The sequence below is a fragment of the Pseudorca crassidens genome, chromosome 2, assembly GCF_039906515.1.
Source record: "Pseudorca crassidens isolate mPseCra1 chromosome 2, mPseCra1.hap1, whole genome shotgun sequence".
Classification (NCBI taxonomy): Eukaryota; Metazoa; Chordata; class Mammalia; order Artiodactyla; family Delphinidae; genus Pseudorca; species Pseudorca crassidens.
In genome coordinates, this window is record NC_090297.1 from 115,055,263 (window position 1) to 115,069,120 (window position 13,858).

Below are 13,858 nucleotides of genomic sequence, written 5' to 3' on the forward strand. Positions count from 1 at the left end.
TTAACAGGAGAAAACCAAATTTAATTACATATGAATGGAGGTCCCATAAGAAAAATTGAGGCAGGAGATAGATGGGCTCCAGGCTAGGCATTTAAAACTGGCCTCCTGTTTGCACTTCTTGGGGTGAAAAAAATATGGGTTCAGGCCGGACACTTACAACTAGCCTCCTGTTTGCATTTCCTGGGACAGGAGATATGTGGGCTCCAGCTTAGATATTTACAGCCAGCTTCCTGTTTGCTCTCCGAAATGGAAGCAATGACCAAGACAAGGTAAATAGCCAGACTTTTTCTCCTGTGGGCACCTTAAGGTAACAGTCATGACAAGCACAGAGAGGGGCTAATCCTTGTTTGAGTAAAGGCTCAAGAGGTCACATATTTCCCCTCCTTGGGGCAAGGGAGAAATTGCACATGTGCAGAAAGGCTCCTGCGGGGTCAAAAAAGAGGGGGAACCATCCCATAATATGTGATCCTAAGGCCACCCCATAGGGCTCTGGGCTGGAATCCATCTTCCACAAAAGCAGCGCACGCATGTTGGAGAGGGTCCTAGGGCAGGTCAGGTGTGGAAAAAGAAACCAGATAATTGGCCAAAGGTAAACAAAGACCTGGAAGAACTTCCCTTTATAAATTATTTAACCACCTCTTTTCTGCTCTCCTCCTCATTAGGGAGGATGCCCACACTCTTTCTCTCTGGGGTGCATCTCTGCCTTGCTAAACAAATTATTTCTCTGTGTGCTGTCCCACTTGTTGTTGTGCTACGTCTCTCATAATAAACTTTGTACCTGTTTTTATATTTTTATATACCTCCATGAGAAATACATTTTTCGCTGGGGACTAGAGCCAGGGAAAAGTAGCTTCTAGCCTCTAGCTCTTGCTTGTCTGGTGGCTAGGATTCCTGGTTTTCACCCAGGCTACCCAGGTTCAATTCCTGGGCAGGGAATTAATATCTTGCTTCCTGCCACCACTCACTGCTGCCTCTCCAAGATCAACGTGAGACACAAGGATGAGTTAGGGAATTGAGACTTATATGCCACTGAAAGAAGGAGAATGGGGTAGGGGTTTGAGCCTTCAAAGGGGAGAAAGGCAATTCACATAGAGACGGAAAAACAAATGTTTGGTAAACAAATGTTTGCTATGCCATACAGAGACAAGGGGAGACAGAGAGGGCTTTGGTCTCCAGGCCCTGCCAAGTTCCCCCTACCACACCTAGCTCATATTCTTTGCAGGTATCTCTGGTGAGAGTGTTCTTCCTGGACCAGGTCCTTTATCTAAATTCTTTTAGGCAGTTAAGGGGGAGGTAAAAAGAAACACTTTGAGTCTTCAATTTCTTAAAAATAATCATCCTAAAATAATCCTCCTGCCAAAGATATAAACTTTGGGGAAGCAAATTTTGATCCACTAGAGAATCCAGCTTAGATCTAAAGTAAGAAAGGTCTTCCTGAAACTTTCCCTTTCCAGATCTAAGTTTTAGGACAGAACATGTCAATGAAAATTAATCAGTCAATCTAAGAAGGAAATGGAAAATTTTATTCAAGCCAAATTTGAGGATTATAATCAAGGAAAAGCATCTCAGAAAGCTCTGAGGACTGTTCCACTCATTAGAAGTCAAGGCACAGTTATATAAGTTTTTTGAAACAGAGGGCTGAACATCAAATGACATCTTATTATTGACAGTTTACATAATCCATATCTAAGTGTCATTGTGGTAGGTCACATGACCTCTTACAAGATCAAAAAGGAATATTATCTTTTAAGGAGTTGTCTTGTTGATGCTAGGAGAATGGTGCTGTTTATGGTTGAGCAGGTATTCCTGCTGATGGGGGAGGTTTGGTCAATGCATGATGCAGATACACCATGCAGAGTGGGGGAAGGGAGAAGGCCAACAGAAAGAGAAGAACTTTTTATATTTAAATTTTTCTTGCCTTGTCATAAAATATGAATTTTATTTCACAAGCAGCAACAAGAATCTCCACACATGGTGGAGAGCAAAGGATCCCAGAGCCCCAGAGGTTATCATGTGCATATGAAATTTGACCCCTGACCTGTGGACCTATGGATGTTAGACTTGGGAAATGGTGCCAGCATGATGAGTCTTTCTTCATTCCAAGCAGAGGAGCCAGTCAGAGGGATGTAAAATTTTCCCTAGGTTATGACCCTCTCCAAAAGAACCGAAGACCTCATCTTGCCTATTATGATGCTATTATCAAAGGTGTCCTCTTCAGCACTCCAGGTCATTTCACTGAGAGAGAAATGAAGACACAAATATCTTAAAAAGTGCACCTATGTGAGTCTGGGACAGTTGGCAGAAATTGGTAGAGGTGAGGGTCATTTAAAATGGGAGTTTTAAATGCATGACTAGAAACTACTAATATAAGCATCAGTCCACCAGCTAGCTAGTTTAAATTATTAGGGAATCTAATTGTGTCCAGGTAAGCAGGAAGGAGACTCAGAGAACTCACTTCTCACATTATATTAGAACAAATAGGAGGACAGAAAATTACTAAAATATAAAAGAAAATTATTTAAAGCATGTAAAAGATTTACTTCATAAAAGATTAATCACAGGAAATTTAGAAAATTTTAGGCAGCAACTGCATTAAACTCTCAAGCAAATTGAAGAAAAACAGAGACTTGATGAAAGATGAAAGTTGAAGAAGAAAAACACACTAAATCCAAGAAAGAATTTAAGACAACTCAAAGCATTGTAGAATTTTAAATGACATTAGAAATAGTAAGGATCCCAATACGCTAAAGAGAAAAACAAATCCCTTGTAGGGGAGCAAAATCTGCCACCCCAAAATGTTTCTTTGGCATGTGGATTATTTCAGGCTGAAAACAATGAAGGCCCAAAAGACTCAGGAAGAAACTTTGACCTTCTCCCTAACTGCCTAAAAGTATTTAGATACAAGGACTGTTTCCAGAATATAGCTATCACTGGAGATACTTGCAAAGAATATGGGCTAGGGGATGGAGGGGAAACTCTGCAGGTCCTAGAGGTCAGAGTCCACTCTGTGTCCCATTGTCTCTGGTGGTCCAGCAAACATTTATTTATCAAACGTTTGCTTTTCCATCTCCATGTGAATTGTCTTCCTCCCTTCTGAAGTCCCAAACCACTACCCCCAGCATCCTCTTTTGTCTTTAGCTGAAGATGATAAAGTGAGGATTTTGGTCATTTTGGCAAGTTACTCAATTTTTCTGAGTTCCTCCCATGTATACATGTTATTAAATTTTGTTTGATTTTCTCCTGTTAATCTGTCTCATGCCAATTTAATTCTTAGATCAGCCAAAAGAACTTAGAAGGGTAGAGGAAAAATTCTTCCTCCCTAACACTAATATGAAGGTTAGGTTTGAAAAAATAAAAGCTCAAAATATAAGGATAAAGGACACCGATAAAAGTGATCTGGATGATAATAAATGAGAAGAAAAAATAATGGAAATTTCACACAATGAAAACTGGTGATCCTGAAGAAAAAAATAGAACAAATTAAACAGAAACAACAACAAAACATTTCTTTTTTCAATTTTTGAATATTCAAATTGAAAGGATTAAAGAATTAAAGATAATTCTAATATGTAATGACCTCATCCTGATGGTGGGGGAAGAATGCTGGAAAAATTCTATTCCTGTATTCTTTTTCTTCTTATTAATTAATTAATTATCTATTTATTTTTGGTTGCATTGGGTAGGTTGCTGTGCGTGGGCTTTCTCTAGTTGCAATGAGCGAGGGCTACTCTTCTTTGTGGTGAGTGGGCTTCTCATTGCGGTGGCTTCTCTTGTTGTGGAGCACAGGCTCTAGGCGCGCAGACTTCAGTAGTTGTGGCACGTGGGCTCAGTAGTTGTGGCTCACAGGCTCTAGAACACAGGCTCAGTAGTTGTGGCACATGGGCTTAGTTGCTCCGCGGCATGTGAGATCTTCCTGGACCAGGGCTTGAACCCATGTCCCCTGCATTGGCAGGCGCATTCTTAACCACTGTTCCACCAGGGAAGCCCTATTCCTGTATTCTTTAGATAATTCAATAAAACACAATAAATGGGGTGGGTGTTCCTATAAAGGGAAATGAAAATATTGGCAGGACTACAGTTAGACACATGCAGCCTTTTAGGTGAAAAAAAGTCGGCTCAGTTTTTCTTAAACACTCATTAAAATGCAATGGCTCTCAACCTCAGCTGAACACTGGAATTACTTGGAGAGCTTTAAAAAACATTGATGCTTTGGTCCCACGCCCCCAAAATCAGATTTAATTGGCTTGGTGTGTGACCTGGTAATTCTAATGTGGAGAAATGTATAAGACCCTCTGCTTGGCACTGTCCCATGGAAAAAGAGTGGTGAAAGGAGAGGGAAATACACTCCTCCCAGGGCACAAGAGCCCAGTGTGTAGGGCAGTAAAACATCAGAGCCAGAGACAAGGGAAATGTAAGGTGTAATCCCCAAAAGGCAACTTCAGGATTCACAAAAGGGCCTCAGGGCCATAGCTGTCGTTTGACGAACACCTCATCATGTGTTTTATTATTTTTTTTAATATATTTATTTTTTTTAATAAATTTATTTATTTATTTGTTGGTTTGCTTTTGGTTGCATTGGGTGTTTGTTGCTGCGCATGGGCTTTCTCTAGTGGCAAGCGAGGGCTACTCTTCGTTGTGGTGCGTGGGCTTCTCATTGTGGTGGCTTCTCTTGTTGAGGAGCACGGGCTCTAGGCACGTGGGCTTCAGTAGTTGTGGCACACGGGCTCAGTAGTTGTGGCACGTGGGCTCAGTAGTTGTGGCTCACGGGCTGAGTTGCTCCGCAGCACGTGGGATCTTCCCGGACCAGGGCTCGAACCCATGTCCCCTGCACTGGCAGGTGGATACTTAACCACTGTGCCACCAGGGAAGTCCCTCACCATGTGTTTTATCCTTCAGCACCCGCCAGTCCAGGACATTAGGACTGAAGGTCCCACCAGCATAGACAGTGCTAATCTCTTCTGGTGATAACACATAGTCCCACATGTTCACATCTCCAATGTCTCCCACCAAAGACTGTTTTTTTATCAAAGCCCCCAGCAAATGCGTCCTGCTCCTGCCCCAGGAGGAAGCTTGCCTCTGTCTCCAAAGAGTATCCCCTCTTCATACTCCTCCTCACCATGGGCTTCCCATCCACCCAGAGCTCTGTAATCCCTGAGGTAGACTCCCAGGTCACACAGAAGTGCATTGGTGCAGGATAACTCTCAGGAGGCTTGAAAAAGACATCAGCTCCACCCACGGATACACTGTATGCAGCAGTCTTTCCCTTGAAGAGGAGGATCTCATTATATTGTTGCTTTGTGGCATAAGAGAAGAGGCTATCGTTGTGGGTCAGATCGGTATAGACATGCAGGCACACGGTCAAGGCCTTAAGTGGCTTTGTTAGCTGTGCAGTCAGCGTCACAACGGAATTATCCGACTCTTTGGGGAACACAAAGACCTTTGTGTGCATATCTGTAGCGTAAAAAAACAGAGAGGGGAAATGTCAGCAGCAGAGTTTTTTTAAAAAACAAAACTCAACTGAGTAAATTTAAAGATCTAATTGTCGTTATTCAATGACTCATGAAATGGGCAGCATCCCGTCTAGCAGATAGAAAGGAACTTTGAAGAGCTGTACAAAATGAAAGCCTTTTATAGACAGAAGAGGGTGGGAAGAGGAAGTTCCTAGAAAAGAGTGGATTATTTCAGGCAAGGTCACCTTCCTATAGGGAAAGAAAGGGGTCTTATTGGGTGGATTATCTCATTAGAGAGGCCAGGTAATTTCACACTGACAGCTTAAAAGCCACATTCCTGTAAGAGGTGAAACTGCAATTAGGTTAGGTATTGCATCTTGGCTTGCTAACATGGGACTTGACACAAGTGACTCCATTTTAGGTCAGTTGTCTCTTTTTGTAAACGATTCCCCCCTTTTCATCAACCTGAGATATCTCCAGCTGGTGTGCAGGAACAGAAGCCAAATGAGTCTTCTTTGACTGTGAGATGTGTACCTAAGGTTCAAGTCCCTGGCTTTTGGCTGCCATTTGGGTAGTGAGGAGGACCATGAGTCCCTTCCAAAGAGATTCAAGGGCAGTCTTTGTTCTTGGTGATTCCAAGTCAGGATGGGAGAAAATTGAAACATTCATTTGCAGATTCATAGCCAAATTCTTAAGGAAAATAGAAGAATTCAGCACCCAGTCCAATTTGTAGATATATGACAAAACCTCAAGGACAATCAACAGGATGAGAATTTAATATCTACAAAGGTGCACACACAACTTTTCTCTCTAAAATCACCCCATTTTTAAAAATCAAAGATAACCACAGTGAAACTAATTTATTTGCATTAAACTTGGCCTGATTATTTACATAAATGCAGCAAGAATAGTGATTGACCATATAAGCTCTTTGGAAGACTGCTCCATTGGAACCTTGTAAGTAAAGTACCAAGCTAATTTTTCCAAGGGGCTTTACTGACTCCAGAAAGTCAACCTTAGTTCCTTAAAAGTGTCTGGTCATATCCGAGTCTATGCACATCTCCCTCAAATATGACATTTCTGTCAAAGCCTCAGTAGTATAACCAGTATTTCCAATTGTATACTGTTACAAGGAGAACAGATTCTTATTGAATTTATGTAAATGACTAACTATGATGCCATGAAAAGAATATTTAAGAATTTTCAAATTTGGGAGAAATCAGGTAGAGAGAAAAAGTAAATGTTTCATCTTTATTTACAAAGGTATACTTTGCCAAATTGCTTTAAGTCATAGAGAGCTTAAGAAAAAAAGGTTTCCTGAAATCTGGAGAAAAAAAATATTAAGAAAACTGCAATATTTCAAACAAAACAATTATAATCATCTTCCTTAATTCCTTCAGTCCCGTGTAATTAATATTTGTTTGCTTGCTGTAAATTTTTACTCAATTTAGTTTTATGATGTTAAAGCTACAAGAAACCTGCACTTGTCAAAGTCCTTTCCAATAATCTTTTTGAAGATGAAGCACATTTGCAGAAACACTTCTGCAAAAGCATCTGAGTAAAAAAATAACTGTCTGGGGACTTCCCTGGTGGCGCAGTGGTTGAGAGTCTGCCTGCCGATGCAGGGGACACAGGTTCATGCCCCGGTCCGGGAAGATCCCACATGCCGCGGAGTGGCTGGGATCGTGAGCCATGGCCGCTGGGCCTGCGCGTCCGGAGCCTGTGCTCCGCAACAGGAGAGGCCACAACAGTGAGAGACCCGCGTACCGCAAAAAAAAAAAAAAAAAAAAGATCTGTTGAGAGCTCATTATAATGGAACTGACAAGGAAATTTGGTTATTTCTGTGACATACAATGTTTTAAGATAAGACTGGAATTATGACTGATAATCATTACACCAGGATATGTCAGATTTCTAGGAATTCTCAAAATTTTATAAAATTTATAGCATATGCAAATACAACATAAAGAAGGCTTAGTATTACTTCTTCTTTGACAATGCTTCCAATATAATTTAATATATCAAATAAGCCTAATTTGTTCAACATCTCCTTTTTATAAGGAGAGAGAACAAGTGTTTTGAGATTTTCCAGGGGTCCTCTGGAATATCTCAAAGTTACTTTGAGGTCAAAATGACTTCATTTAGAATTTGATTTGCAGGAAGTTTGTCAAAAATATTAAAAGATTGTAAAGCCCTTGGTCAAATAGGATCATAGGTCATTGCAAAACAATACTTAGTTATACATTTAACCATGATGACAATTAAAGACTTCAAAGGCAAATACAGAAGGTTAAATAGTTGTAAAGGAAAATGTAGCTCTTTTAATAGAGAAGACTCAGCTTTCTTAACTAATCAAAAGACACGATAAGGACAGCACAGGAGGGCTTCCCTGGTGGTGCAGTGGTTGAGAGTCCGCCTGCCGATGCAGGGGACATGGGATCGTGCCCCGGTCTGGGAAGATCCCACATGCCGCGGAGCAGCTAGGCAGCTGAGCCTGCGCGTCTGGAACCTCTGCTCTGCAAAAAAAAGATAGCACAGGAAGTTATTTTGACAAGACACAAAATCTTTGCTTTCTAGGCAAATTACTTGAGGTAAGAAAAAATAACTTTTACAAAACTTTTACAATCTCTTATCAAGAGCACACCAATAGTTCAATAAAACTTTCTTGTTTTCACAGAGAGAAAAGCAGATTCTAATTTTATACCTGCTTCCTTTTAATATTAAAATTTATTCACTCAATTAAATTCATTTCCATTTTAGCCAGTCTTGACCATGCATAAACCCCCTTACCAAAGATTCCTTTTCCACAAACCTTCTACAACTTTCTTCTTTACATTCATATTTTGTCCTGTGTTTTTTCCCTCTCCCATTCTGAAATAAGCAGTCTCTCTTTAGGACAAAATTACTTTATTTTCATTCAACAAAATGCTTTTTCATTCCTCATACCTTCTTTTACTGAAAACACACATCTTATTTTCTTTACATATGGAGATATTCATCTCATTATTTCTGTTTTTAACCCTTAGAAAATTTAAGATTTAGTGAAATAAAGAAGTAAATAGTTGTGAACTGTCTTTTACTTTAGCATTTTGTGGCTTGGCAAATGTATAAATACTTTTTATTGTTTTTAGAAATATCTGCTTTTTCATAGTAAATTTCTCAGTGTGGCACAAAACATGTTTAATAGAACCAAACATATTTAGCTCCTCTGTGAAAGGAAGCCAAAAGTGGATAAACCTATGTTCAGTAATTAATGTTTCAGTATTTTATCTTATTTGGAAATGATCTAAATATTTAATGACTGTCCATAATTTAGTTTAACCTAGCAAAACTTTAAGGTGTTAGTTTACCAAAAAGATTTGGGGAAATGATTTTATTTTTCTTAAAAAAAATTTTTTTTGGTATTTTTAAATTATTTTATTTTTAAAAAATTTTTTGTGGGAAAACTATTTTGAAAGTTCACCTAAAAACTTTTTTCCCACTTACATCTATTTAATTCACTTGTTCTCAACAGTTTGTTTACTCATGAAAATTTCATCATACCAAGTTATTTCTCTTGCTGACAAATTTTGAAACAGAGATGACATGAACTTATTTGACTAGTAAACCCAGGTAGAATAAAAGTTGTATGTTTGCATTATTTTTAATGTTGGTAACTCTAAAGATATAACTCTGTAGACATTTTAATTAAACCAACAAGCTCAAATTATCATTAATATTCAATATTTTCCCAGATTGTGTGAACTTGAAAAGCATTTGGGTCAGTTTCTATTATATCACTGAAAATTTTAGAAACACTTTATTTAAGTGCCTAATTTTCTTTAAGCCAATTAAATAGTGCTCTTTTACAGATTAATTTTTGGCAATATTATCCATAGGTAGAAAAATACCGTACATCTACAACACAAATATATAGAGAGACACACATAAGTGACAGAGGCAAACAGAGACTTTATAGCTTTCATTTTAATATTACTGCCACTATTCAGGTACAATAATACACAGCTCACTAGTTATAAAAAAACTGGATTTAAGTTGTTATGGTAGATAGAATAAGTTAAGGTTACCTGCTCAGATGGCTAAAACTTTTTAATAATATTTGTTATTATTATTATTATTATAATATATAATATAATGTTATTTGAGAAGACACTTAAAAGATTATTATATATTATAATATATATTATATAATATATTATATTATAATATATAATATAATGTTATTTGAGAAGACACTTAAAAGATTTTTCATTCACCTAAGTTTTAAATGACCTCTTCCTCTTTTGTTTTCCCCCTAATAAGAATTACCTCCCTGGAGTTTGTAGTTTAAAGAGATTGGCCTAGAAAATAATTCCTGGAGAAGACCAGGTAGGACATTTACACCTCAAAGGTACAGGGAAGGGATGCAAGTTCCTCTGAGAAGAACTTTGCTTCTTAAAGCCAGAATTTTTACAATAGTTATTTGAGATAAATATGGGAAGTTTCAGGATTGGTAAAAAGAACAGGTGGGCTTTGAACCATTTCTAGAGAAGATAAGGGCAATTGCTCTTAATTCCTCAAAGAATTGGGTTGCAGCCTAAAAAATACCAAGGGGTTAATCCTCCCATCTAGCCATATTATCTTCAGTTTGCTCTCCTTCCCTCCCAGGTACATAGTTTTATTTCTGGCAGTATTGAACATCTCTTGGATGTGTCCAAGAGGTGTCCCCCAAAGAGGTTGCAAAAGATATTTTATTCCCGTCTCCACAGAGATCCAGGAAATCTGGCTCTGATAAGAATTTTTACCTTTTGCTGGCTTCTGCCAGTTTTCCCAAGATCCCCTCTGCAAGCTCCAGTATCTATCAGAATTTGGCAAAGTTTTTAATTAATTTTCATTTAGTTTCCCTTTGGATGTTTAAGGGAATAACATAGCAGTTTACCAGAAAAATCCCTCAGAGTCTCATCAACTCTGGGAGGCGCCCATATGGGGCCCTCCACTGAAGGTAGACATGGGGTCTGTAAGGCCACTTTGGTTTACAGCAATGTAAAGACAATTCAGACAGAGGATCAGTAGACTCTGAGACTCAATTAAAGGAGCTAAAGAGGAATAGTAGGAATCACATCAATCTTAGACTTTTGTATTAGGTACTTCTTGTATCTTTTTCATTAGCCTTTTGCAATGCATTTTTCAATGAAGCTAGTTTGGAATTTTGAAGCCTTTTGGAGACTTCTGCATGCTGATTAAAACTGGTATCTAATTCTATTTGTTTGATTTGGGAACCCTTACTTTCAGGTGCACTTCTTAAATAATCATAACTAATTGGAACATTCCCCATAATGGCCACTGTAATTCTAGATTGTTTTTAGTAAGGTTTAGCCATTTTTGTAGGTATTTATATCTTTTAGCAGTATAGTTCATAGACAGAAAGTAAGCAGGTGTGCTGGAAGGCAGCGTGCTCAACTCTTTTGAATTCAAGGATTCGCTTTTTTTTTTTTAGTTAAGACTTTGGGTCTCTCAGAGGCAAACTAATATCTAAGAGGGATGTGCCACTGGGTTGGGGATTGTGTGGTGTTTTACAGTGTACCTTCTAGCATGGAAATTTTCTTGAGGTTGGCAGGTAATCTAGTGTCAATATAAACTGTCCCATGACCAACTTATCCTAACACGGGAGTTTAGTTACGTGGTGAGCACTCTAACAGCTTTTAAGTGCCTTAGCCATGCTCACCAATTTTGTGGGTTTTTTTTTTTTTTACTTCTATCAATCCCATTAGCAATAACCTTTATTTACTAGACCCAGTCTAGCTTAAGTTGGACCCAGTATGATCTGAAACCCAGTCCAGTTTTTCAGCTGGTAACAGCCAGCAGTTCCCAATATGGAATTTGGGGGTTGGGGAAAGGACTGAATCAGCAGACCCCCAAGAATAGGGACTGCAGACTGGGATTCCACACAACGGAGAACTCCAGACTGAGCCATCGGTCATTCCCAACATGGAATCTGGGGACAGAACCAAGGGCTGAGGTTTCCAATCAAATAGGGAACTGACTGGCAAGCCCATTAGATCAGGAGCTTGATGCAAAGAGAGCAGAGCTCAGAACATAGAGCAACTTACCCAGGGCCCCTCTGAAAAGGACAGAACTCCAAAAGGTCTGAGGGTACAATGCCCGTGTTTCTTGTTTTAGAAGATCTTGGAAGGGCTCTGTGGATTCCATCGCTGACACCAAATCTGCTAAATTAAGTCAGATTCAACTGAGTACATTTAAAGATCTAATTGGCTTTAATTCAATGATTCATGAAGCAGGCAGCCAGCCATCTAGCAGACAGAAAGGAATTTCAAAGAGCTGTACCAAATGAAAGGGGTAGGAAGAGGAAGTTTCTAATGAAGAGTAGATTATTTCAGGCAAGGTCACCTTTCTATGGGGGAAGGAAAGAGTCTTATCAGGTGGGTTACCTCTAGTCTTAACCAAGTAATTTCATATTGACTGGTGAAAGGTCACATTTTGAGGAGAGGCTGAAGCTGCAATTAGGTTAGGTATTAGGTCTTGGTTTGCTGACATGGGGCTTAACACAAGTGATTCCGTTTGGGGCCTGTTGTCTCTTTTCTAACCTTGTTAGGCCACAGACATGTGTTCTCTCACTATGTATAGAGATTGGATTTAGAAACCACAGACTGCCCTCTTTCCCAGAACACAACCCCTCCCCCACTCTGACTATTTTCCCTAACTTGGCTTTGCATAGGTAGCCCTGATACAAGAGCCCAGCGCCCACCTGAAGCAGTGCCTACCTGTCTGGGAAAAAGCACTAGGGAGGCTAATGATGACCAGGAAACACAGTGACAGCTTCTCCATGTTCCCTCCCTGCAGACACTGTGCCCAGAATCTAGGATATTCTCCTGGAAAGAGTAGCAGCGGCTGGGCTATCCGGGGCTTGGACGCCTGAAATCCCTCTGACTCAGGTCTTTTCCACTTTCACCTTATAAGTGCAATAGTCAGATTGTCTCAGCTGATGGTTAAATGATTTTCCAAAATCGCTCCTTGGAGCCGTAAATCAAAGCTCTAAGAGCAAACAAACCAAGACAAAACAAGAGATCAATATGGGTCATTTATTAGAGACTCCATGGTGCCTACTGGTGCTCCAACAGCTCTGTGTGGCAGTGCTTTGTGAATTGAAACAGTCACACCCCGTGAATCCATTCTGGAGAAATGCTGTTAAAAGTTTGGGGGTGGGGGAGACATTTTACTCACAAAGACAACCATAACACCACTTAGGATAGTGAAAAATTAGAAAACTGGGGCATGTTTAAGGAAACTGGATACATCTACCTCCACTAAATAGAATGGATAGTCCTTTAAACTATTGGTTGGTTGTGAATTTTATGCTACAACATGTAAAAATGCTTATAATAGTATAATATGGGGAAAAATAGCGTAAATTTGTTTATACACTATTTTTTAAATGAAGTAACTAGTTTAGAAAAAAATCTATTAGGGATACCCCCCAAAAAGTAAGTGTCCTTATCACGGTAATGAAATTATTGTATGAAGGATATGTTTCTCTCATTAACAACATTTCCATAATGTAGTTATATTGCTTATAAAATAAAGTGTGTGTGTGTGTGTGTGTGTGTGTGTGTGTGTGTGTGTGTGTAATTAAGAAGTAAGGAAAGAGAGAATAGAATAAAGATAAGTAGCCCTTGAAGCTCCAAAAGCTACTGTTTCGTTTTATGAATAGGCCACCCAGTCTGTGGCTATTTGGCTTTAATCCCAAAACATTATAATTTCATGTAAAAAGAATCTTGAGCTTATTCATCATGAGTTTTCCCATTGCCATTCAATGAGAAATTGATAATAGACATTATTTATTATTTGACTGGAAGAACTAACTGACATGCAGATAGCATATTCTAAACACACAAGAGAAAAGAACTATTGCAAATTATAGTATTGATACATTTCTGGAAAGGTTTGTTAACTATATAATGGTATATAGTTAAATTTTCTTTTAAATTACCTTTCCCAAACTCTTTGCATCTTATTTTTTAAAAGACTGACTTAAAGTACTTGCTGCAAAAAATTTTCTCTTCTTACTGTAACCATTTGCCCAATTAAAGATATATGCATAATTTGAACAGAACAAAATATATATAATAGGTAAAAGATTGGGACAAAGAAGGAAGATGTTTTCCCAGTACCCAAACTGCCTTCTCATTAACCTTGGGCTCCCCAGGTAAGTCAAAAGAAGGCACCTACGAGTATGATGGGTGGACTCTTTGGAAATGTTATTGATTTCAAGGAGCCCATCACATTATCAGATCTATGTCCATAATGGATATTCTGAACACAGCTTAAAATTGAAAAAGGGAGAGAGGCAGAGAGACATAGAGATAGGGAGAGTGAGAGCTAAAGCAATAGAAAGAGAAGACAGAGAAAAA

At 38.9% G+C, this 13,858-nt stretch overlaps 1 protein-coding gene across 1 annotated transcript; it reads right to left on the reverse strand.

The window, feature by feature from the left end:
• Positions 1-4,560: 4,560 nt before the first annotated feature.
• CRP (C-reactive protein) lies at positions 4,561-12,275 on the reverse strand. The gene is made up of 3 exons (XM_067714003.1): positions 12,212-12,275; positions 5,329-5,451; positions 4,561-4,934 (listed from the first exon to the last, which is right to left on the reverse strand). Exons 1-3 carry the CDS (start codon positions 12,273-12,275, stop codon positions 4,846-4,848), a joined length of 276 nt encoding a protein of 91 aa, XP_067570104.1. The 3' UTR covers positions 4,561-4,845.
• Positions 12,276-13,858: the final 1,583 nt, after the last annotated feature.

Excerpts from the sequence above, each read along its gene's own strand:
- CRP (XM_067714003.1), bottom strand. The coding sequence starts at position 12,275 with ATGGAGAAGCTGTCACTGTGTTTCCTGGTCATCATTAGCCTCCCTAGT. Across the intron at positions 5,452-12,211 it reads TAGTGCTTTTTCCCAGACAG|ATATGCACACAAAGGTCTTT; the intron begins GTAGGCACTGCT and ends TTTACGCTACAG. Across the intron at positions 4,935-5,328 it reads GCATGTCTATACCGATCTGA|GTGGGACCTTCAGTCCTAAT; the intron begins CCCACAACGATA and ends CTGTCTATGCTG.